At 30.6% G+C, this 25,586-nt stretch overlaps 4 protein-coding genes across 6 annotated transcripts; 2 read left to right on the forward strand and 2 right to left on the reverse strand.

Annotated features, from left to right (window-relative positions):
- LOC109343124 lies at nt 315-3,982 on the reverse strand. Its single transcript, XM_019581273.1, has 7 exons — nt 3,845-3,982; nt 3,207-3,659; nt 2,272-2,391; nt 2,101-2,154; nt 1,550-1,713; nt 1,057-1,239; nt 315-586 (listed from the first exon to the last, which is right to left on the reverse strand). The coding sequence occupies exons 2-7, from the start codon at nt 3,621-3,623 to the stop codon at nt 361-363; spliced, it is 1,164 nt and encodes a 387-aa protein (XP_019436818.1). The 5' UTR covers nt 3,624-3,659; nt 3,845-3,982; the 3' UTR covers nt 315-360.
- Nucleotides 5,862-8,197, forward strand: LOC109343128 (UDP-N-acetylglucosamine transferase subunit ALG14 homolog). 3 transcript variants are annotated; one of them, XM_019581280.1, is made up of 6 exons: nt 5,862-5,903; nt 6,781-7,004; nt 7,094-7,233; nt 7,413-7,574; nt 7,658-7,717; nt 7,822-8,197. In XM_019581280.1, exons 2-6 carry the CDS (start codon nt 6,827-6,829, stop codon nt 7,996-7,998), a joined length of 717 nt encoding a protein of 238 aa, XP_019436825.1. In that variant the 5' UTR covers nt 5,862-5,903; nt 6,781-6,826; the 3' UTR covers nt 7,999-8,197. The 3 variants fall into 3 exon arrangements, with proteins under 3 accessions (XP_019436825.1, XP_019436824.1, XP_019436826.1); XM_019581279.1 differs by lacking the exon at nt 5,862-5,903 and having other exon boundaries at nt 6,642-7,004; XM_019581281.1 differs by lacking the exon at nt 5,862-5,903 and having other exon boundaries at nt 6,654-7,004; nt 7,425-7,574.
- Nucleotides 8,829-11,648, forward strand: LOC109343123 (pentatricopeptide repeat-containing protein At4g35130, chloroplastic-like). Its single transcript, XM_019581272.1, has one exon. The coding sequence runs from the start codon at nt 8,981-8,983 to the stop codon at nt 10,898-10,900; it is 1,920 nt and encodes a 639-aa protein (XP_019436817.1). The 5' UTR covers nt 8,829-8,980; the 3' UTR covers nt 10,901-11,648.
- On the reverse strand, nt 12,107-18,851 carry LOC109343126. Its single transcript, XM_019581274.1, has 6 exons — nt 18,352-18,851; nt 14,151-14,368; nt 13,827-14,067; nt 13,535-13,620; nt 13,103-13,194; nt 12,107-12,670 (listed from the first exon to the last, which is right to left on the reverse strand). The coding sequence occupies exons 1-6, from the start codon at nt 18,457-18,459 to the stop codon at nt 12,378-12,380; spliced, it is 1,038 nt and encodes a 345-aa protein (XP_019436819.1). The 5' UTR covers nt 18,460-18,851; the 3' UTR covers nt 12,107-12,377.

A 25,586-nucleotide genomic window follows, 5' to 3' on the forward strand; every position in this document is an offset into this window, starting at 1 on the left:
CACTGGCAGCGAAATCGTAAGGAAGTTGTTTGCTGTGTAACCTATCATGGATTCCGAACTTCCACCTTATTTTCGAATAAATGTTAATTTGGACTTGAATGGGGACTGATAAGATTGAAGTCATAATGCTAGAAGTATGCAACAACTAAGAAGTCCACTAGAGCAGGAAAATCTTCAAAAATATGAAAAAACTTAGGATTATAATTATTCAACATTCAATCCTAAAGAACTAATGATACTAAAACTGCATTCAATTCTTCCAACCACTCAAGGAAAGTATCAGTTTCAAAGTTTGTAGTTCCAATGAGTTTCCACTAATAAGCTTTTTAGTTTAGAAGAGTGTTACTATACATGTGAATACTATACATCTATACTTTCTGTTTTCTTGTAAAATCTGGAGACCCAAGGAGCAAGTTCAGTATTATGAGGTGTTCTGGAATTGGCAGAGTAATAATCAGACCAAAAGCAAGGGTTGAGTCTATCAGCAAATTTATTGTCAGCATAAAGACAAAATGGCAGCCAATTTTCACCTCCATTCATTCTTCTCTTCCTTTCCCTTGGGTAAGCCAATGGTGCTTGTAAATACCTGCAATTGTGTCAATACTCATCAGCATTTCTCAAGTAAAATGAGATTTTCAGTCATTTCTAGAGCCCTTAGGGTTGCATTCGGTAGACATATCGGAATAAGACAGAACAAAATACACAAGACAAGGCAATAGAACAAAATACACAAGACAAGGCAATAGATTGGAAATTAGAATACTTTAGAAGTTCGGTTCTGCCAAACGGGGTGGAGCCAAAGAGAACAAAACAAGACATTTTGTTCTGTTCCGTTCCGTTCAATTCTGTTCTGTCCGCACACCAATTCTACCTAAGAATTTCACTTTTAAGATTATGTTAACAAGTGTGCATAATAGGGTATTAACAGCAAAGGGTTTAGACAAAAAACCATAGAAACTCCTCCATCATTTATTTATTTTAAATGTGGTTAAGTACAATGTTTAATGAAATTCGACAATTTCCACTCTGATCTTTAAGCTGAAAAATACAAAATACCTTATGCCATCAACAACAGCATCCCAACAGAAGTGAGTATGACCAAACACATGACAAGAAGTTGCATCCCCCCTTCCCTCGGCCCCATGTATAGACCTTATTCGGTCTTCAAGTGAGTCTGAACCAATTATTTTTGGGAGCTTGGGATAGAATAACATCCTCTTCTCTGGACAAAGTTCCTGTCTGTGAAACATGTAAGCAAAAATAAGTCATGACCGGAACAAATAACACATTCTTCATTTCATTAACATATTCGTCAATGCGTATTAATGTAAGTTGTCCTATAAATTAGTTTCTGTTAAAGAAAGAACAATCAAGGAGTACAGGACTACTGCATTATTTCCCAAAACAGTGATAAGATAGTTTTATAGAACTTGCCCATCTTCAAATTCAAAGAGCACATCATAAAAGCTTAGAAGCAATGATGATAAATTATTCAATTATTTAACTAATAAGCCAAAGCTACAATTTAAATTACAGATAAATTAATTACCTGGGTACAAAGTGGGAAAAGGTTATGATGTGATCACATGTCATCTGAATCTCCTTTATCACTTCCATTTGTTTATCATTGATGGCATCAAAATATAAAGCGAGTGACATGTCTCCGTTTGAAAGTCCCTCGGGCCACTTACATGCATAGAAGTCCTTACATGCCTAAACAAAGATTACAGATTTGCATTAATATCAGTCTAAAAGTCAACAACTTATGCAGTCAAAAGCAAACTCAGCTCGGTAATTGAGAACAATATAAAAAAGTTAGAACAAACCCAGAGCAATATATTGATATAAATATTAAAGAAGAACGTTTGCATAATAATCTGCACAGGAACAACAACCAACTTACATTATCTTGCATCTTCTCTTGATCACAGAATAATACTACTTAAGAGTGAGTACTTTGTTGCATAATGACATGTTATTCAATGAATAGGGTACAGTATTTGTAACAAGTTATTATGTACATTTATGATATTATGTTACATTATCTTCCACACATTTTCTCTTTTTAAATGGCTTACTAGGAGTTAAGAGAATAGTCACCATCTCCAAAGACGGGATCCGAAAGCCTGCTATATCCTTCTCTTTGTCAAAGCTCTGAAACAAGCAGGTTGAGCATTTATACAAATTGAACTGAAACAACACTTTGGACCAAACATATCATCGCTATCTGAAAATTGAGAAGCTGAATTTTGACACTACAGAAAAAATCACCTCATGGTACCAAGAGAACAAAGGTATGATTCCTATTTTATCTACAACCATCGGATTTGTCTCAACTCCAAGTCTCTTACATGCATCAAGCAATTCATTCAGCTTTACAAGGGAATCAACCTGGAGAAAATTCAGTGAAAATGTTACCAGAATAGAACTATTGTTATATCGATAAAAAGGATTCAGGAGCAAGTATTAATGTTAATAACTTCTGGGTGATAGCAGGCATCGAAATTAAGGGCAATGTAATTGCAGCAATTATGATTTCTAATATCATATCTATAAAGACATATATACATCAAATCATCTGCAATTTCAAATCAAATTAAACCCCACTGGAAATCAGGGTGCAGTTAAATATGTGGAAAATGTGGTTGAGATAAAGTTCAAGAAATTAAAGAAGTAACATCCCAGAAAAAACCTCTCTTTTTATTTTATGTTGGTGGGGGTAGATCAGCTAGGAACAACGAACTACTGACACAGATAAGATAAATGATGTCTCTTGTCTAAAACCCAGGTTTACAAACCGAGACTGTAGGGTTAACAGCTCACCTTTCATCGACAAATCCAAATTTAAGAAACAAGCCAGAATACATGAACACAATGCCAAATTAAATGCATCTATTTTCAAACAATGGTTGCAAATTTGAAAATTAAAAAGCTATATAAGTTGGCAAATAAGTTACAATAGAACTAGGCCGATTCCCTCCTAATGTGGGTCGATAAATCCATTGTGACTCAAACTATAAAGACAGTCAAGAACCTTGATAAAAGAATTACAAAACCTCTGTAATAATGTAATAGATATTGTCAATAACCAATTATCACAAGAACACATTATATATATATATATACATCGCTAACAGATAGATTTTCTTAAATATTCTACATAACGGATTAACATGAAACTCATGACAAGGGTACAATAACCTTACATATTTTTGTTCCTCGCGACGGCACCAGAGGTCATGGTTTCCCGGGACATAAAAGACATGCTCAAATCTTTCTTTAAAGAGAGACATTGTTACAAGAAACATGTCATATGTCTCAGCCACATCACCTGCCACAAGAAGGACATCATTCTTGTGTTTGTCTTTGGCAGTGGACAAGCACTTCACCCAATCCAAATTCTCAGCATAATCAGTATGCAAATCAGACACCACAAACACACGTAAACCATCATTGTTCCCTAAAACTGAAGGTATCACCTTAGGCCTTTTAAGGTCACTACCCCTTTTCATGTGTCTCAACCCATAACTGCAGCTAAGTGTTACTTGTTTAGAGAAATATATTGCAGAATGGTGAGGCTGTTGAGAAAGGGTGAGACAACAAGGGTTAAACTTTACCACCATGAGCACCCAGATAATGATAAAGCCTAAGTCTTTGATCTACAATAATACAAATTCACCATAAAAGTATCAATAAGTTGAACAATTGACAAAAGGGTAATTGAAAAATTAGCTTTTAACATCAAAATGGAGATCAAAATTGGAACTTGAAGGAAAGCATAGGAAATATCGAACAAAATGCTAAAAATCAAAACAAAACATGAGAGTGAGTCAGTGAGAGACACCTTTATATTTAGCAACGATTTTGCGGGAAAACCCCAAATCGGTGCTGAATTGATAATGGATCAGTCACAAAATGTGATTTTGCATGATTTACAACGTCATCAAATTTAATCAAACTGAGTGTTAGTACTTTCATGAATCTGGCTTAAGAGCTTTGGGATATTATTTATTATTTTGAATACATATCTATATGGATTTAATATGTATATACTCACAAAATATTTATTAACCACCATTGATTTTCATGGATTGTCTACCACTGAATGTTAGTACTTTCATGAATCGTCTACCATTGATTTATTAACCACTATTGATTTTAAACTCTATCTATATATTTTAATATGAAATAATAAATAAACATATATTTTATTAATCATTTATTTATGAGTGGATTATTCTCATAGTAAGTCTTTTAAACTCATTCTTCATCATAACCATCAATTTTATGAATGTTTTAAATCTACTCACTAATTGAAACCATTAGATTTCTCTAAAATTGATGGCTACGATGAGAAGTAAATTTAAAAAACTTACTCTTAGAGTAAGTAGATCTCCCCTCTTTATTTATATGAGAGTAAGCCCTCTTTATTTATATGAGCGTGTTGACATGTACTACCGTGTTTGTCAACCCGCTTTCCTATTGTTTGTAATGTGTATTCTACATATTAAGTTGTATTATATATTGTAATTTGCAGTTGAATATATATATTCGTTTGAGGTAATTCTTCAATGTTAAAGAAATAAATGTTTAGAAGTTATAAAATATGAAATAAATGTTTAGTAGTATAAACATATATAAAGATGAAAGTATAACTTATACAATAAAATTAAAGTTATAAAATATGAAATAGAAAAACCCAAAATAACTTCATGAAAGTTAGGTTAGTTTTTTCCTTTATTAAGTAGTATAGATATGCAACTTATGGTTAATATATTTGAGGTGGTTATATAGGATTATATGGTTTTTTTTAAATTAAAATTTTGAATGGCAAAATAGGAATATATAAATTATGTCATGGTGGTGGTTACACCATGTTTTGACTTTATATATAGTATAGAAATATGTTTGGTAATAACATAATAAATGATTTACACCTTACAACAACAAGTTATTTGTCAAACACTATCATAAATAATTATTTATTTTAGACTAAAAATATATCATTATTTTATATACATTTAAACAGACTCATACTAATAGAAGTCGCTATAACTATGAGATAGAATGGACTGGGTCATGTTTATTTATTATTCGATTCTAAACATTTACTTAATCAAATTTGTGAAACTAAAATCAACCATAAATTTGATAAAACACAGTAATATGTAGATCCAATTATGATGAAACCAAATAGGTTTTATAACGCAGTTTTTTAGAATAATAATAATATGTAGATGAGCAAGCAATAACCACAAAGTAAATCCAAAAAGGAAATAAATCAACAATTTTTTAAACTTCAACTCTTACATTCTCATATTTACAGCTTACCTCAATCTTTGAATCAAATTAATAATGTAAAAAATTATAATTAAGCCATATATTAGATAACTTCTCAATCATACATGTGATACAAATTATGAAGTTATATTCCTTTTAAAGAATGATATTACATTATCTAATTAGAAAATGTGTAATAAGATAATAATAATTATTTATAAATATTAAATTATTGGGAGTGATAGAGGTTGTCCCAAAAATATGTAAAAGAAACCACCTCTCATCTTATTTTTTTTTTGGACCATTTGGTTCATTTATTATTATTACTATTATGCTTGTTAGAACTTTTTTCTGTAAAAAATTAGAGAAACTGATAATATATTAATCGTGTATAAATTTTTAGAAGGATATATATCGGTTGAAAAAATGCATTTGGGTTGGGCATTGTTGTGGGCCTTGAATTTGAATTAATACCCGGTTTGGTTTTTCTACCCAATCCAAAAAAATTCCCGGGTCAACCCATCGTCGCTTCGATTTTCACCACCGATCGCAGAGAGAGAGAGAGATCAACAAACATACAGGTTACTGAGATCTGCTTAATTCTAACCATATCGTAATCTAAGGTGTTTCTTTTAAATATCTGAATGCAAATTGTTCGATGAAAAACCCAAATGACTCCGTATTGAATTGTTTAGCTTATCTTTGTTCTCATTCGATGTCTTTGGTAGTTTTTACTTTTAAACATTTTTGTTGACATTGAATTCAGTTGGCTAATATAACTTACTGTTTATGGTTTTTGGGATCTGATAGCTCAGGCACTCTAGTTTATCTCATACTCATGTTATGTTACAGAAAAGATGTTGGTCTAGAGTGTAAGGCCCACCAGATTCTCACGATGACCAAAAGCTTAAGATTTCGGTTACTAGGAACGACATTTGTTAGGAGGAACAATTACGCAGCCGAAAGGGAATAGTTCCTTAGATATGACAGACTGGTAGTATCAAAAAATACTCATGTTATGTTTATTTAACTTGTTTGACATTTATTGTTATGTTCATGCAAGACTGTTTATATGATTATTTGGGACATTTGTGGTTTTTAATTGAGACATGTTATCTGTAACATTTTTTATTTTGCATTTAGGACCCTTATTTAAGAGGGTGAGTTTTTGTGTGCTGTGGAGGTCATGAGTTCAAATTCTGGAAATAGGCTCTTTACTTGTAACTTGTGAGGTTAAGGCTGTGTATATCTACCTCCCCATACTTCATTAAATGAGAGCCTCCTTCACCAGGTCGCCCTTAGGCAGTTATTTCAATAGTGGTTTCTAACCATGCATTGTTTTGTTTTTAATTAAGACATGCTATGCATTGTATTGGTTCTAACAATGCATCTTTCTTTTTGCATACAAGTGCGTAGGTAGGTTGCTGTTGATTGTTTGATCAATGTGAAATTATGAGGCAAATCATTTTCACTCCATTGATTTTCTCCTGAATTCTGCAGGGAAGATATAACTGTAGCTCTAACTGAAATCTTGTAGCCGTCTCTAATGGACAAACGCAATGGCTGCCCCCATGCTGCGTTGGCTTCAAATGCCACATTTTTAAGTGCCATTTTTGTTGTCACCTTGATCTTGGTTCGCCTACTTTATGTCGTATATTGTAGTGGCAGGCCCTTAAGCAAAAGATCTTCAAAACCCATCAGTACCCTTATTATTCTAGGATCAGGTTTGAGCTTATTTATTCTTCTTTTCCATCCATATCATAACATTTTATGACAATTCCACATTTAAGCTTCCATTTTGATTCTGATGTAGGTGGTCATACTGCTGAGATGCTTAATCTGTTGGCAGTGTTACAGAAAGATAGGTTTAAACCAAGATCCTACGTTGCTGCTGCTACTGATAATATGAGTCTTCAAAAAGCTCAGTTGTTGGAAAACTCTCTGGTAGCTGAGGTGCTATTTTTGTTTGTTTCTAGAAGCCCTTTTAAGTAATGAACTTTCTTGCCGTCTTTGCTTGCATCTATATTGAATAACAGTGTGCTTATTTTTGCACCTGGGGGTGCACCTCTAATTTCTTGCAATATATGGATCAATTATTGATGATACACGTAAAGGCCCGTAATTATTCATAGATTTTACTGCAGGATGGAACAAAGGCCAGTGACAATACTGCACAGTTCATGAAGATATATCGGAGTAGGGAAGTTGGCCAATCATATATAACTTCTGTTTGGACTACTTTAATTGCATTGGCGCATGCACTGTGGCTGATGATTAAAATTAGACCTGAAGTGGTAATATTCCTATGCTTATTTGCTTCTATTATTAATTCATACTACTTTGTAACAATGACTGACTCTTTGTTGCTTCTATCTAGATACTCTGCAATGGACCAGGAACTTGCATTCCCTTATGTGCAATTGCATTCATGTTTAAGGTTCTTATCTCCTTCACTTTTCTGTTACCATTTCCGTAATCTCATTTGTCCAATTTATTCAATAATTTTAGATGTTGCTGAAGTGTGTTTAACTTTCTGCATAGGTACTGGGAATCAGATGGTCATCGATATTTTACGTCGAGAGTATTGCAAGAGTGAGAAGGCTCTCCTTGAGTGGCCTGCTCCTGTACAAGTTGCGGATGGCTGATCAACTTTTCGTTCAATGGCCAAAGCTGCAACAACAATATCCCCGAGCTATCTATGTTGGCCGTCTCATGTGAAAATTTGGTTCCTTTATTACTAACTTGGAGAAAATTTTATTCTAAATTCAAATCAGTGAACATCTTCTGGTTTTGCTTATGATGATTATTCTTCCTTCTGTTTGATAAGTTTTTGTTAAGTGAAGTTTCTGTAGTTTCTCTTTGGGACTGCTTATTGGGAGTTGTACAGATAACAATAGAAATAAAATCATGGTCTGTTCTGTTTGAGTTCTCTGTTTGTGCTCAGTATTTTCCATGGTTAAATTGATGTTTTAGTTCCTGAAATAATCATGATTACCTAATTTAATCCTTAATATTATGAAAACACAAATTTAGTTCCAGACTATGATAATAGTTAATCAATTCTGTCCCTAATGTTAGCGTATATCAATCAATTTTGTCCTTAATATTATATCAGTTAAATCTAAAAGAGTGTCTCACAAGGTATGTCAGGCTCCCAGATTTTTTTTGGTAATGTTAAAAAAGGCTCCCAGTATTTTTTGTAATTTGAAAAACTAAATGGTTTGTTGGCTCCCTTTCTTATTAGGAGTTAGCTTAAAATACATCACATACTAACAAGATGTTGATCCAGTAGTGTAAGATTTCTATTCTTGTGAGTGACACTTGTTAGGAAGATCAACTATGAACCCCGAAGAGATTAATTTCTTACCATAAGGTGAAGAAATACCACAAAAAAAATACATTTGATCTCCTAATATCACAATAAAGGCAATATGCATGGTTACAATACCTGCAATAAGAGGAACTACAAAGGTGGCCGTGATGGTAAACACAATTTAAAAAACTTAGTTATACAGAAGCTACTAGATATATGCATGACGGTTAGTTACTTTTCTAGAGAAGAATTGTTGCGTAGATAATGGTTAGTTACTCTCCAAGGGAGGACTTACCACTGTGTCCTGCAACAAATTTGAGTTTTTGACAACATAGTAAACAAATAAACATAGAATTGAATCATTGGTAGTTTTTTTATGAGAAGTAAATGCCACTGCGACCTTCATCCCTTGCCACCTTCAAAAGGCCCCTTTACCTATGGAACTTGATGATTAGAGACTCTACCAATAATGGGTTCTTCACAGAAACCTTAAAGATATACACTTCCATGGCACACTCTGGTGTTCATGGAAACACCTTTACCTACCCTTTGCTCCTCAAGGCATGTGCCAACCTGAATTCCATTTCACTTGGCACAATGCTTCATGGGCATGTGCTCAAACTTGGGTTCCAAGGTGACATTTTTGTTCAAACTGCTCTTGTTGATATGTACTCTAAATGTGCACTTGTTGCATGTGCGCGAAATGTGTTTGATGAAATGCCTCAGAGAAGTATTGTCTCTTGGAATGCCATGATTTCGGCTTACTCTCGTGGGTCTTCGATGAACCAGGCTTTGAGCCTCTTGAAAGAAATGTGGGTTCTTCGTTATGAACCAAGTTCATCCACGTTTGTTTCGATTTTGTCGGGTTTTTCGAAGAACTTAAATTCTTTCAACTCTCTTTGCCAAGGGATGTCGATGCACTGTTGCTTGATTAAACTTGGACTTTTGTATTCTGAGGTTTCTTTGGCCAATTCACTAATGAGTATGTATGTTCAGTTCAGCAAAATGGGTGAAGCAAATAAATTTTTTGACTCGATGGATGAAAAGTCAACAATTTCATGGACGATTATTATGGGGGGTTATGTAAAAGTTGGCCGTGCTGTGGAAGCATTTAGTTTATTTAATCAAATGCAAAAACAAAGTATTGACATAGACTTTGTTGTGTTTCTAAATATTATTTTTGGTTGCATACAAGTAGGAGAACTTTTCTTAGCTTCATCTGTTCACTCACTTGTACTCAAATGTGGGTGCAGTGAAGAGGATTCCATTGAAAACTTGCTTATAACTATGTATGCAAAATGTGGTAACCTTACATCAGCAAGAATGATATTTGATCTGATAGTTGATAAGAACATTTTATCATGGACATCAATGATTGCAGGATATGCCCACTCAGGTAATCCAGAGAAAGCATTGGATCTATTTAGAAGGTTGGTAAGGACAGATATTAGACCAAATGGAGCAACCCTTGCAACTGTTTTATCAGCTTGTGCTGATTTAGGATCACTCAGCATTGGACAAGAGATTGAAGAATACATATTTCTAAATGGGTTGGAATTGGATCAACAAGTCCAAACATCTCTCATACACATGTACTCGAAATGTGGAAGCATTAAGAAAGCAAGAGAAGTATTTGAAAAGATGACAGGTAAAGATTTAGCTGTTTGGACTTCGATGATAAATAGTTATGCCATCCATGGGATGGGGAAAGAGGCTATCAGCCTCTTTCGCAAAATGACAATTGCTGAACAGATAGTGCCGGATGCCGTTGTTTACACTAGTATTTTGCTGGCTTGTAGCCATTCAGGTTTGGTGGAAGATGGACTGAAGTACTTCAAAAGTATGCAAAAGGAGTTTGGAATAGCTCCTACGGTAGAACATTATACTTGCCTGGTAGATCTTCTCGGCCGAGTCGGCCAGCTCGACTTAGCTTTAGATATAATTCAGGGCATGCCACTGGAAGCTCAAGCTCAATCTTGGGCTCCATTTCTTAGTGCTTGTAGGATCCATGGCAATGTTGAGCTGGGAGAGCTTGCAGCCGTTAAGTTATTAGAACTTAGTCCAGGAAAGTCTGCAAACTATGTATTAATGGCTAATTTGTATACCTCTTTGGGCAAGTGGAAGGAGGCACAAAGGATGAGAAAGTTGATAGATGGTAAAGGACTTGTTAAAGAAAGTGGATGGAGCCAGGTTGAGATCAATGGTAGATTTCATATGTTTGCCGCCGGAAACCAGTCCCGCGTTCAGTTAGACAATATTTACAAAACACTAGAAGATCTAAATTTTACTCTTCAAGAAGGTAGCTAGCTATACAACAGAAGCAGTAAAAGTGAATAATGACCTGTAAAAGAAAACAGACTAGGGAACTTCTGAAGAACATGTCAGTAGTATTCTCAGCATTATACATGCAAATGCTTGTGACCCTGCTATGGACTTCATCTCCAGACTACTGACAAGGATTTAATAATGCAAGATATGTAAATGGTTGCATTTGGAATCTGGTTCTTGTTTAGTAAGAACTTCGGGTAAAGTTGTGATTTCCTTCTCTGATTCGCCTTTTCCTATCGTAGTTCTTTGATTAAGCAGTTATTTTTGACACTTGACTAGGAGAATTGTTCATCCATGAATTTGATACATGTTACCTTTCATATAATTCAATTTATTTAGACACAATTGGCCAACTAACAAAGGCATTAATAGGAACTCAGGTGTACAAAATGATAAAAATGAAATGCTACTAAAATGAGTTGCTATGAATCTATATAGTATTTCTGTCACAAGATTATCAGTTCTTAACAAGTAGATGATTCTTCTACCATACCCTGTGGCTATTGCACATTTACAACATGGCTGGATCAATGTATTTTTGAACTCCTGTGAAATGCAATAACAATATTTTCTTAAAGTGTATGTGTAGTTCTATTTTATCTTAGCCCCTAAAAATGTACAATTCATCAATGAAACAATATCAATATTCTCATGAAGTATGCATGATACTAATCCCTGACATGATCAACAAATCAGTAACAAATACAAGCATTTCTGACAATTTACTTTCTTTATATTTCTCATGGTCCTCTCATTTTCTCAATAATGTTTGTACTTTTTCTTCAAGGTGAGCTTCTTTTCTTCAAATTTATTGCTCATCTTCTTTCCCAAAAGGTAAGATTAGATCAGTTCAATGATAAGTCTCACTATCATACACAATATACTTGAAGGACTATTTAAGCTTAACATTTAAGTTTGAGGATAAAAAATAGATTAATTTTCTTGGAAAACTAAAGACATATAACTTCTAATTCCTTAAACTATCATTTTTAAAAAAAAATCTATCCACTATTGACAGCTTGTTCTCAACCCTTTAAGACTGAATTTAAGAAAATTCTTATAAAAAAGGTGGATGGATATTACATGTTATTTTATATAATACAAAACATATACCATAGTTTAATTACCAAGTATGAACTGTTTGTTATCCTCTTTCTAGGAAAGTAACATTAAAAACAAAAAATTATTAGTGAAACAACCCATCCCACATTAACAAAATTTACATTTGCTTTAGAGTTATACACTCTTGAGTTATAACTCCTCAGTTTCTGATTATTTTCAGAGTTGCACTAAGGGGAAGTTTCATATGCTGGTGTCAGAGTTCAAAGCTAAACCAAACCAGGAGCAGTTAACTAATAGTCACACAGCCGGTTTCCGACCGAAAATCGGGTCACGACAGCTATGCCCATATTGGATAAAATGCTAACGATCATGATGATAGACAGCCACAATCAATCTACAAGATAGAGGGATGGAATGTGAAGAAGTTGATGTCATGATGGTAGACATTGAGCTGTTTCAACCATGATTCTGCAGCACTGTAAAGATAACATACCCTTTCATAGTCACGTGGATCAGGTTTTAACCAAAGATTTTCTTGCATTTTGTAAGTAGCTAGTCCAAAAGGTGGCAGAGATATGCAGCCACTTTCTTTTTTCTTAAGTCTTTCTTTTACAATACTTCTCCATTCATTGTAACAACATATATCTTTCCCTAAGTCAAAGTCATCATCATTCTCCATTGCACAATCTGCATACACACATAAGAAATAACAAAGTTTTGAGAAGGAATGAGGTGAAGAAAATTTTACATTTTTTTTAATAAAACATAGCTAAGAACCTCTAATAGTAGAAGAGTGAAAAACCCTTCACTTTCTTCAGTTTCACATTCTATATAGTTCTCATTGAGTGGTTGAAAAAAGGGAACATCTAAGTAATTGAAGATATACAAAATTGTAGCAAAATAAAGCATAACAAGTTCAGAACATATGAAACAAGCTGTGACACTATCACCTTCTAAGTTATAGTGAGACTTATCATTGATCTGGTCTAATCTTACCTTTGTGTTCAATGATTTGATCTGTTTTTCTATTTTTCACTACGAAAGAAAGACATAATTTATTGGAAAAAACTAGATTACGAAAGAAAGACATAATTTATTGGGAAAACTAGATTAAGATACCTTCGAAAGATGAGGACAATGTATGGTAAGTGAGAAAGCCAGCTTCCAAGTCCTTGTCGTTTTTCCGACTTGGGATGGTATAAATCGGGTACCTATTCAATGATGAAGAGTTAGGATAACATCTTTCTACCATGGATACGAACCGAGATCGAATATCTTAAGAAAGTAAGTAACATAAACAACAAAATACATTAATTAAAAAACAAGAATAGCATTCTCATGCATTTATACTAAAAAGAGAGAGCTAAAAGTTGAGCAAGAGAAACAGACATGTCCCCAACTCCAGTTTAAATCATCATTGCTATAGACTACGCCTTGTTCGTCAAGTCACAAACACAGAACAATTTTCCTTTAACTAAATTTGAGAATTAAAATGGCTTAAGTGACAATTCAAAGAGTTCACATGTAACAAGAACAAGAAATTATGCTCACCAAGAAACAGCCATCCAACTTGCCGGGGAAAGATCGACACTCTTCAATGTCATCAATGCCGGATAGGTTTTAGCTAACTCGGTTATCTAAAACAAGAACAAGCAGGAGTAATGTGTGTTAATATAACACAGAAATAAATCTGTCTATATTCCTGCTATGAACTCAATCTCCTAAAAGCTTAAGCTGTTAGGTGAAAGCACATGAATATCTTTATCAAATTTCTAACAATTACAACAGAAAAAAGTGGCGATTAGTGAATACTATACTACTTAAAATTAAAATAAAAGCCTACCTTCTCCATAAGCGGAATCCTCGAGTAAGGTGAAGTTGTCTCAGTAAACTCTAAGTAAAGGTGGCCAAGCTTATCTCTTGGCGATGAACCCTCCTGGTCAAAGCTTGAATCCTCGGAAATACTATCCCATGCTTTGCTGGAAGTGTCACTTAATGACCTAGATAGCTTATCACTTCCACTGTCATCACTCCATGAATCACTTTCAAATTCATTTCCATCACTACTATCCTCTCTCCGATTCCTAAAAAAGATGAAGATATGTTAACACCATTTTGTCGACACGAACAAAAATTATAATCAAATGCAGTGTCATTTTCTGCATACCTAGATGCTGCAACAGACTTATTGGTGTAGATTTGGATGGCAGATAGATGAGGAACATAGTATTGAACCACTATATCACCATTCTCCAACATCACAGGTGTGCTGGCGCCATAAGCACTCCATTCATAATAGCAGTCCCAAAGATCTTTCAGGCTGAAGAACTTAATCAAGTCTTTACCGAGTGGTTGCCAGAGGCTATTTATATCGCTAAGAGACCTCTGCGAAAAACATAATAAAAGCAAAGAAAATTAAGGAAACAACTCATCAAAAAATCATAGACAGCACCAGCGCAACATTACTTTTGTTGCGCTTCAGTGTTAGTGCTTGCGCCCTGGTAAATTATGTCAAAAACTCGATTTTAAACAGACAACTTGTTTTAACTACCCAGTAGTAAAAGATAGAATCTAGGCTAGCATGAGATAAACTTAAAACACAAGCAATTGGCAATTTAGTCATTAACAACTACAAGCAACAACAACTAGCAGCTAGTATATACACAATAGCACCCTCCATATTCATGATTTTTTCTGCCTTCTTTTGCCCCTTTTTTGGTACTAGCAAGGATATCCCCTCACCTCATGGGTAAGGAACTAATCCCTTTCGGGGTATGTGGCTGCCCCTATCATCAAGTGTCCCTTTTGAGTAGATAAAAACATTGACCAATTCTCCAAAACAACATAGATTGTATGAAGAAAACCACATAATAGCATTGTAACATGTAACATAGAAAAAATAATGAAAAATCCATAGGGAAAAATCATTTTCAGGTAACACTATTGACACTGCTAATTATCTATACACACTATTATTAATTAATGGTAATTTTATAAAAAAAACATCAAAAAACTCATTCTGATTGGTTATCACGAGTATAGATAAACAATTTCATGTGCCAATAGCATTTTTTTTTTGTCTCTCCCAACAATTGTCGTTTTCAGGAATCAAACTCTCGATCTTAATAACATCTTTAATAAAAGAATGCCGTAAAACTGAAAAATAGTAATACCAGCAATACCATTTTTGACAGGATCACTAATCAAAACTAAACAATGTGCCATGAATGGAATTAAATAACCAATGTCCCATCATTCATAACACATATGGAGTAAGGTGGAACCACAAAGACCATACATAGCACTATGTCACTCATCTCATAAAGTAAAGTTGAGTTTTTTCCTTCAAAGTTTGGCTTTTGTCGCCCTAACCAATGGGCCATGGCAAGAAGAAATTATTGGTTTCTCACCAAATCAAATCAAGTACCATAAATATCCATATTATCTTTTTTGACTAAGTAAAACTATGTACTATGTCTTTATTAATAAAATTAAGATACAGATTCTTCAAAGGCATAAATCATAAAATTGAAAAAATGGATAAAATTCCAAAAAAGTACTAGATCCCAAAATAATTCATAATTCATAAAATTGAAAAATGACACAAAGGGAATATTTTTTTCAAAGGCATCCAAAATAATTAATTCTTCATTATTTTTTATTAGTTAATAATTAAGAAATGAACATGAATGATAGACTAATAATATATAAAATTCTTATAGCTGCATACATTTTTTCCTCATATTAAATTATCAAACCCAAAATAGTACTCACATTTGATATGAAAAGATTAAGGCAATGGCTGAGTAATCCTTAGTACATTCGTCTCAAAATAATTATTCAGAAATTGAAGAAACGAATAATTAATTTTATTAAAATTCATAAAAATAATATCTGTTTATATTTTACACATTAAAATTTTATTTATATATCTCATTTTTACTCTTTCTTTAATATAAGTATATTACTTGAAAATATTATTTACCAGTCTCTTAAAATTATAAGTGAGCATATATTTATTTTCTTACAATTATTTTCAAACAAATTTTTATTATAAAGTAAAAGGATTAACCGTAACATTTATTAGTCCACAGAATTGCAGGGCAATCTTGTTTCAAATATCACACCAAAATATTCAACCAATTCTACACATTTATCCCTAATTGAACCTTTCCTATATAAACCTTTTCATATCCCTGGGTCTGGTTTGGTTTTACACACTAAAATATATGGGTGTTCAGATCCTGACCAATCTAAAAAGGAAACAAAAAGCAAAACTAAAAAATTAAAATCACAAAAAGCAGAAATTGTTTAAAAAATGATTGCTTTGATTCGGATTTTGGTTCTAATTTTAGAAATCAAACTACACTAATACTAATTACATATATAGAAAAAATGGAAATTATTTTATTTCTAAATTTAATTAATATTTCAATTAATAATGTAAAATATGCATTTTCATATTTTCTAACTTATTAGTTAAGACTTTCTAATTGTTGAAATTATGTTAGTATGTTATTGATGTTGTCTTTGTAGTGTTTTATTTTTCCTGTTGTTTTTTTATTTTTAGTTTAAATTCATATTATTAATGTTCTAATAAATACTTGTGTGTATCAGCTTGATACAAAGAGTCTTGGAATAGACTTATTGATTTTTAAGTGAAATTTACATTTGAAAATATATTATACTTATTATTTTGAAATAGACATATTTTTATGTGAGCTTGACAAAACAGAACAAAACCACATAAATCTTAGATCAGATTTAGATTTCTTAAACTAAATCAGACTTGCATGTTATTTATATTTTCAGATTGGATGACTTTTTCTTTTTTTGTACCTAAAAAGCAATTAAAACCAATCGACCACCTCTACTAAAAAAAGATACCCTAACCAGGATAATACTATCAACTCTTTTTGTTTCCTAAACTCTCGCACTGAAGGTAATACTGTCTTAGCCAGGAACATGGGAGTAATACTACCAATTGAGAAATTATTTAAGACTATCATCTTCCGAATAATTTAAATAATTAATATATCATCCCTAATTAAATTAATCCTAAACCATTTAATTATTTCTTCCGCAAAAATACTTTCTTGCTTTCCGGCACCGTTTAGGCCCACTCTCCATCATCATTAAATTTTGGAGTGCAAAAGTCTGACACTGTGTCCAATTATGATAATCCCCTTCTACCCACAGTCCCAGACCAAATGTGAAAGACAACCATACTAAATATAATATAAAATATTTCAAATTAATAAAATATTTCAAATAAATAAATTAATAAAATATTTCAAATAAATAAATTAATAAAATATTTCAAATAAATAAATTAATAAAATATTTCAAATAAATAAATTAATAAAATATTTCAAATAAATAAATTAATAAAATATTTCAAATAAATAAATTAATAAAATATTTCAAATAAATAAATTAATAAAATATTTCAAATAAATAAATTAATAAAATATTTCAAATAAATAAATTAATAAAACAAATAATAATTTATTGACAATCTCATAAACTCAATTGATACTTGTAAAAAATAAAAGAATTGCTTAATTGATACTAACACATCATCATGTATTATCAGATTATGTAATTAAGATTCAATAAGAATAGGAATTACTATTGTACATTACAAATCTGATAGAGGGATAAGTTAGTAACATTTATTAGGAGTTAATTTATATAATATGTAAAATATTAAATACAAATAATAGAGAATCAGATGTTTCATAAGTTATTTATACATTACCTTAACATTAATATAAACATAAATACCGGAGTAATGCTGGTATTTGATTAGATGAGAACTGTCACAGAAGTCAATAAGTTGAAAATGAAACACATAGCCAACAAGATCACACCATTTTAAGTCAATCAAATTTTTTTATATTCTATTTTAATTTTTTATAGATAAAATAACTCTACGCCCGAACAAAATGTTAATCTAATAATACAAGGTGTCGTATAAAACTCGAAAAAATATTTTTGGTTATAGAAAAAATGAACCAATAATTGATGCCCAGATTTTGCATAATATACAGGAATATTCCAGCAATGGAATTCACAGTTCACAGTCACACAATTGCATAACAATAAAATTAGAATATAACAAACAAACACAATCGAAAAGATTTTGGATGGATAAAAACTAAGAGTAAATAATAAAAATTACATAAAAGCCTGAAATAATAATTTTAAAAACCTAAATCATAATATTATTTTTTTGGCAGGAAGATGGAGAAGAAAAGAAAGAAAAACACAAACACACTATCTGGTGAATTGAATTTAAGAGAGAAACAATTTGGAACATGAACATGAAACAGAGACAAATAAATGAAAATAAATATAGAAAATACCTGAGGCATAGTGTGAGAAGGAACGAGAGGAGTAACACATTGAAGAAAACGTTGCAGATTCGAAGGAGAATTTCCGGAACAACACGAGGGATAGGTTGATGAAGACATTTTCTCGTTGATCAGAAATTTTTCCCAGAAAAAGTTACAGAAAATCCTCAAAATCTCTACAACAATGATGAAGATTTTAGATTAATAACCATTGGGTATTAAAAAAAATATCTTCTTTTTTCCTTTTGGTGAATGAAAATGGTTATTATGGATATATATGAAGCTCTCTCAACTCTCACAACTTATAATGTAAAAGTAACACAGAGGAGTGTGTATGTGTCATCATATAGAAACTATTGTTTTGACAAATTAAGCAAGTTTCAAATATAGACCCAACTTTTCTATTAATTTGGGTATTTTAATAAGAACTTTCCATATTAAAAGAGATTTGGATTAGGCCATCATGTCAGAAAATAGTGATAAACATAAGAAAATTAAAATTAGAATAAAATATTAAATGTTATGAAGGGTAATAATAAAGAAATAATGGGGAACATTTAGCAAGGTGAAACAAAAAGACAAATTGTACCAACCCAATGCTTTTAAATTGAGAAAGATAATATTTTGGGATTTTAATGCTAGAATTTATTAAAGGTGTGAGATATTTTGATGACCAAAATAGAAGAAAGTTGAAGTTGAGAGGTTGAAGAAGGAAGAGAAGAAGAAGAAGGGTATAGAAAGAGATAAGATATAGATTTAATAACGCTTAGAGTGGGGAAAAAACGTTAGCTTAGTCCGTTGATTTTGTTTATTATTACAAGGAACAAAAAAAGAAACGAACTTTAAGACTTTTCATTGAAATGGGTAATGAGAGAGAATGTGTTTTTTGTTTGAGAAGAGTGAGAAGAAGGTGAGTGCGGTGGTGCGTGGTGGAGAAGGAGAAAGAGTTCGCTTCGCCGCGTGTTAATGTGAAAGTGTTGTCAGAATCAGAAACTCAGAAGAGTGGTTTTGTTTTGTGTTCGTACGTTTTTTTGGGTTTTGTCTTTGTGTTTCCTTTTGGCTTTTATTCAAAGTTACGTGTATCACTTGACATTGTGATTTTTTTTAGAAATCTACAACAACAAAAAAAACTCATTTTTAAATTAAATATGAAGAAATTTTCTTGTTAATTACTTATTAAATTTTATCATTTTGTGAAAATGGCCACTATATAAAGTATTTTTAAATTCATAATATGTTAATAAATAAACTACTCTCAGCCTCAAAATAATATCATGGAAAAATGTAAGTTAGCTATTTGAAGGAAACCACCATTAAATATTAATTGATGGAAAGAATGATAATAAGTAAATTTAATAGTTAATAATGTTTAATAAATTAATATTTGTATATATATAAAAAATAAAAAATATATTTAATGTATTAATTTGAATCAAATCTTATTAACTTACATTTATTGACTTATATATATATTAAGTGAAAGATTATATATCGATAGTGTATGGTTTTATGTAAATTATATTAGTTCATTATTTATTATTGATATTTAATTATTATTGTCTTCTCAAAAACTAATACAAATAAATAATATAAATGATATATTGATTATGTATAAATTTTATCAAGACAACGATAAACATTATATTCATATATTAATATCAATGTTTTCTTGCAAGTATTAATTACTCTTCCAAAAAATATATTTGGTAAAATTTTAATAAATCCAAATTTTATAGACTTACTATTTTAATTAAATATATACAAAATAAAAAGGGTAGGGGCGGATAGCGGGAATCGAACCCACGTCTTCTCGAGGAAATAAGGTAATTAGGTGGTATACTATTTGTATATGCTTAGTGGATCTCCTTCTAAAAAGGACAGGAATTAATGTAATATTTGATTGATTTATTAATTACATATAATCTCACCATTTTATCATTTATTCTTATTTTTCTTATATTAAGTGTATACACAAAGTTTCTATAAATATGTTATTGGATGTTTTTCCATGTCGATCAAAGTTGTTCTGCTTGGAGTGAGAAAGACAGAAAATAGAAGTAGGAGAATGTATAGAATAATAGTGATTCGTTGATGGAAAATAATAAAAGAATATGTAAAAGTTTCTTATAGTTATTAATAAGATATTACAAAATGATAAAAGTAGAATATGAAAAATATGCCAGTGGTTACTAAATAAATTGAATAAAATTATTTATGTTCCATCAGCTTAATATCATTTAAATATATTTTGTATTTATATAACAATATTGAAATAAGGACACAGTAGAGATATAGAAATTATGGTCATTCAATTACCTAAATACCTTTTAGGTATATTTTATCTTTTATACAGTAGTATAAATGAATGAAATATTCTAGTTAATCATGTACGTTATATATTATTTTCAAGGTATTTTATTTATTAATTTAATTTAATTGCATAATAACGTTATGAACTATGAATCAAATCTAAACACATCTATTGAGTTAATATATTAATGTGTAATGTGTTCTTACAACTATTAATTACTCCCTACCAAAATATATATTGGTAAAAAATAAAATAAAATAAAAAAAGAGTTAATGCAATCCACGATTAATTTATTAATTAAGTTGTACATTACACATAATTTCATAATCTCCCTTTTTGTATTATCAATGAATGGGATATATTTGTTTTTGTATTATTATTACCTCGATCATGGACAGGGTATATTATTTTCAAGGTATTTTATTTATTATTTTAATTAATTTGAAATATGTTTTTTACGAAGATAAATATAATGAGAAGACAAAAGTATTAATTATGCATTATATAACGGTGTAAACAATTTGGACTCTACATATATCAAAAATAAATTCTTAAATATTTATTTGGTCTTGCTTACTAATACATATATTATTGTTATATTTACATTTTTATATTTACTGTAATATATATATATATAGTAAGAAGGTAGTCTCAATGTATTTGTAAGATTTATTACTCTGTGATAATTATGGGACTGTTTTTTTGTATTGCCAACATATCTTCTCCTTTTGGGTAAGGAATTATTTTTTTTTGAGGTGTATAATTGTCTCTCCCAATAAATATTATTTTCATGAATCATATTCTTTATTTTTTAATTATTTTGAAAATCTTACATCACTAGATCAACCAAGTTATTATGGGTGTAAAATCCTATAAAAATCATCCTCTTTAACGAGAGAAATAATATATAATTTATTACTTTCAAATCTTAATAAGTTAGACCCCTTGTAATGAGTGGACATTTTGATTTATAGAGAAAACATGAGTAATAGAGAAAGTTTGAATTCCTTCCCGGATTAGTTTTACCCTGTCATGCAATGAGACCAAAAATATATTAAATTATATTCCTATTTTAAAACTAAATTATAAAATTCACCCAGATATTAAATTAGAGAATAAGATATATGTGTCAATAGTATAAAAGTGTTTTACAATATCACTATATCATTCATTATTTATTTTCAATTATTATTAACTCTTAAATAAAAATAATTTAAATGGATAGTAAATAATACACAAATTATATATAAGTCTTTAAACTATTAATATATAGATATTACTCAAATTAAATTATAGCTGTAAAAATATCTAAGTGTCTGAATTTCTTATGGATAATAAGTTTAATAACATAGTTCCATAAAATACACGTGTTGGAGACGTTTCTGGAACAATGGCGAAACATATATTGTTTGCACAGAAATTACTTAAATATAATAAATACATGAGATTCTCTCAATTGTTTGCATAGTAAAATCAAATTTTGTTTAAAAGATAGTTGATGGTAAGAATAAGAAAATGGAAAAATAGCAAATAAACAGGTAAAAATTCCCTAAAAAATAAATAAAGACACTACTTAAATAACAAACATAAAAAATTTACAATGACAATTATATATTTATGTTATTCAAATTTCGAAGTTGTATTTTTGAATAATATCTTTCAAAACTTTGATTCGTGAATGGTATTGTATATTATTAGGATGCATACCAACAAAATACTTATTCATTTATATTTATATAATATTTGTATATTGTGGGTAAGTATATTATTATTTCTGAAAATTTAAACCTTTTTAAATATAAGTTCATTATTTTAAAATATATTTTCTTAACCAACACACAATTTTAATGAAGAGTTTTTATTAAAGAGAAGTGATACATGGAATGACTAGCTAATTGTATGCCACTTATATTTTAGAGATTTAGTAATAATATTTTTTATAAATAAAGATAATGTTATGGATAAAAGGAGTGTCAACCTAATTACAAGAGTTTAATACAAGAAAAAGAAGTGGTGCAATATTGAATTTAGTAATAATATTCACTAAATATAAATTTAATTTATTAACATGCCTTTTTTAAATATGAGAGAATGCCTTTTTTAGATAATGTTTTTTATTGCGTCTATTTATTAGTCACAAACTGATGTAAACCAATGGGGACAATCTATGATTTTTGGAAGCATATCATTTGATTATGAGAATCTCTTGGAGGCCATGTTCTTGCAAATAATTCATAACATAATTTGGTTTAATTTATTTGCATTGTTATTATTAATAAATGAGAATTTAATTATCACGTAGTCTTAAAATTTATGTTTATTTTTCATTCAAGTATTTTAGTATTTAATTTGATGTATTTTGGGGATTGAGAAATTATTTATTTCCTTGTAATTTGGCCCAATAGTGGCTAAGTGGTGTAGCATAAACAATGTGGCATGAAAATAAGAAGGATGTAAGAGCACAAAAGGACACAACTACAAATATGCAAGACTTAAAAGATAATTAGAGATATTTATTCATTTTCCTTGGCCAAATCAGATTAGTTTAATCAACATGTGGTTACTCATCGGGATACGACAAGACACAAATTAAGGAGATGATAAGAGGCTGATTGGAACAAGTCAAGGCTCTACTTGACTTTCATTTCATAACCAACTTGTGGTTATACTAAAGGGATGAAGAAAAGATGATCAAATTCACTCAAGCAATGAAATTCTATGATTAAATTCAGCCAAATTAATTAGAGGGATTTTCAAGGCTGATTCAAATCCAAATCTTCAATCATTCAACAACTCAAGACCAAGTCATACTTCAAAGAATTCACCCAAAACCCCAAAACCTCAACCATATTTATTTTCATTATTAAATAGGATATTATCTTTTAGTATTCAAAGATAGTTAGGATTTTATTTTAAGTAGGCTCTTATCTTTTTAGCCAATGCAGATTGCCTATTTATATTTGATTCATCATTAGTAAAAGTTAAGTTTGGTTTTGAGAAAAATTGGATTGAATTCCTAAAGTTGAGCCAAAGCTCCTTAACTCGAACTTATTAAGATCCTTATATTTGTAGCGTTCTAAGACTCATCACCCTCTCGGTGTGGCGTCTAAATGCTTATCAAAGATCATTCCTTGTGGTGAATATCATTGACTTATCAAGCTCTTAAGTTTGTGGCGTCTCCATCTTCGTAACTTTTCCATTTTTCCCACAAATCTATCTTAAAATTGGCCTAAAAATCTCTATCAATATCAAAACCGAATTCTGATTTATAAAGCTTTTAATTTCAAGCTAAAACGATCCTACAATCAAAGGCACCCCTTAGAGGTTGTCATCAAGGTTGATTGAGAAATAAACGTAAATCCTAAGACTACATGAGAATTAAACTCTCATTTATTAATAACAATGCAAATAAAATAAACCAAACTATGCTATGAATTTTTTACAAGAATATGGTCTCCAAGGGGTTCTCCTAGTCGACAAATCATAGGTTACCCCATTGGTTTACCTCACAAACTAATAGACACCTTAATTAATTCACTTCTATGATTAAAAAAGGTAAAATAGGTTATTGATAATAGAGTCAAGGAATTCACACAAAAATATTCACTTCTCACTTGTTTTTCTCAAACGTCCCTTGTTCTGGACTCTTCAATCTTCTCATTTTTTTTACTTTTATATACTACGGTATTAATATAGTGTTAGTGTCAGTTTGACAAGTGTGTTGCACATGACTCATAATTAATGGAGGTTGGAAAATATTTTTTTTACTCATATAACTAATTTTATCTTTATATGATAATAATATATTATTTTTATTTTTTAAAATTTGTCATGTTGTCAATTATTGGTTGTTTATGATGATCATTATTTTATATTATTATATAGTTAATGTATAATTAAAATAAAGGTTTCGTCTGAAGTAAGAAAAGAAAGTCACCATTTAATATTCATTAAGAAAGTGGTTTTATAAAAAAATAATATTAGTTTCAAGTCCATAATAAGCAGTATTATTAAACTCGAATCAGTCAATGATTCAGCTAGGCATTGAGTCAATGAGTTACTGGTTGGACCAGTGGGTCATTGATTAGATCGGTTGGCTCGGTTTCTATTAAAAGTTCTAAAAAATTCATAACATTAGTTAATATTATTTAATAATTTTAAATTTCAAATTTAAAAATATTATCATACCTAATTAAATAACTAACAAATAATATTTTACTACTATAAAATGTCACAAACAAGCTGAAAACATCGTCAAACAACACATATATTACGTTTTAATTGCAAGAAAGTGCATATATGTTTAAAATTTAATTAAACAACAAATATTTTGTTATAATATAAGTTAACAAATGACAAATATAATTACAAATAATTTAAAAGTTTTTTGGGTCTTAAAACACCATTGTTTTGGTTGTTTTTAGAAAAATATAGTTTTTGATTGACTTGGGCAATCCGACCATCCGAGTCACCGATTTTAGGCTTAAATCGATCGAGTTGAACCGAGTCAATCCGTTTTTAATATAAACCAGTTAAGTGAAAGGCTCAGACCGATCAAATATCTGATTCATGGTTGAACGATTGGACCGGTCAGTCCAAGCCGAGTTTTATAACATTGTAATAAGTAAGAATACTCTACTCTTAAAATAAAATTAGAGGCTCAAACTTTTGACAATACTTCACCTACAAAATGTCAAAAGGACACTCAATATAATAACTTTTTGGTTATCAATATAGTAATATATTAACTCTTTATCTCCCTACACCTTGGACATAAAAAGTAGAGTCAAACTACATGCTTTTGATTTCAACCTTCTATTTTTCGACATCTATTTACTACATATACATAACAAAATAAACTTCCACCACCACATCAATTGCTACATGTTATCTGATCCTTCACGTTACCTCATCAATTGTCACATGTATCTCTTCC

This window comes from Lupinus angustifolius, chromosome LG03, assembly GCF_001865875.1.
Source record: "Lupinus angustifolius cultivar Tanjil chromosome LG03, LupAngTanjil_v1.0, whole genome shotgun sequence".
Taxonomy (NCBI): Eukaryota; Viridiplantae; Streptophyta; class Magnoliopsida; order Fabales; family Fabaceae; genus Lupinus; species Lupinus angustifolius.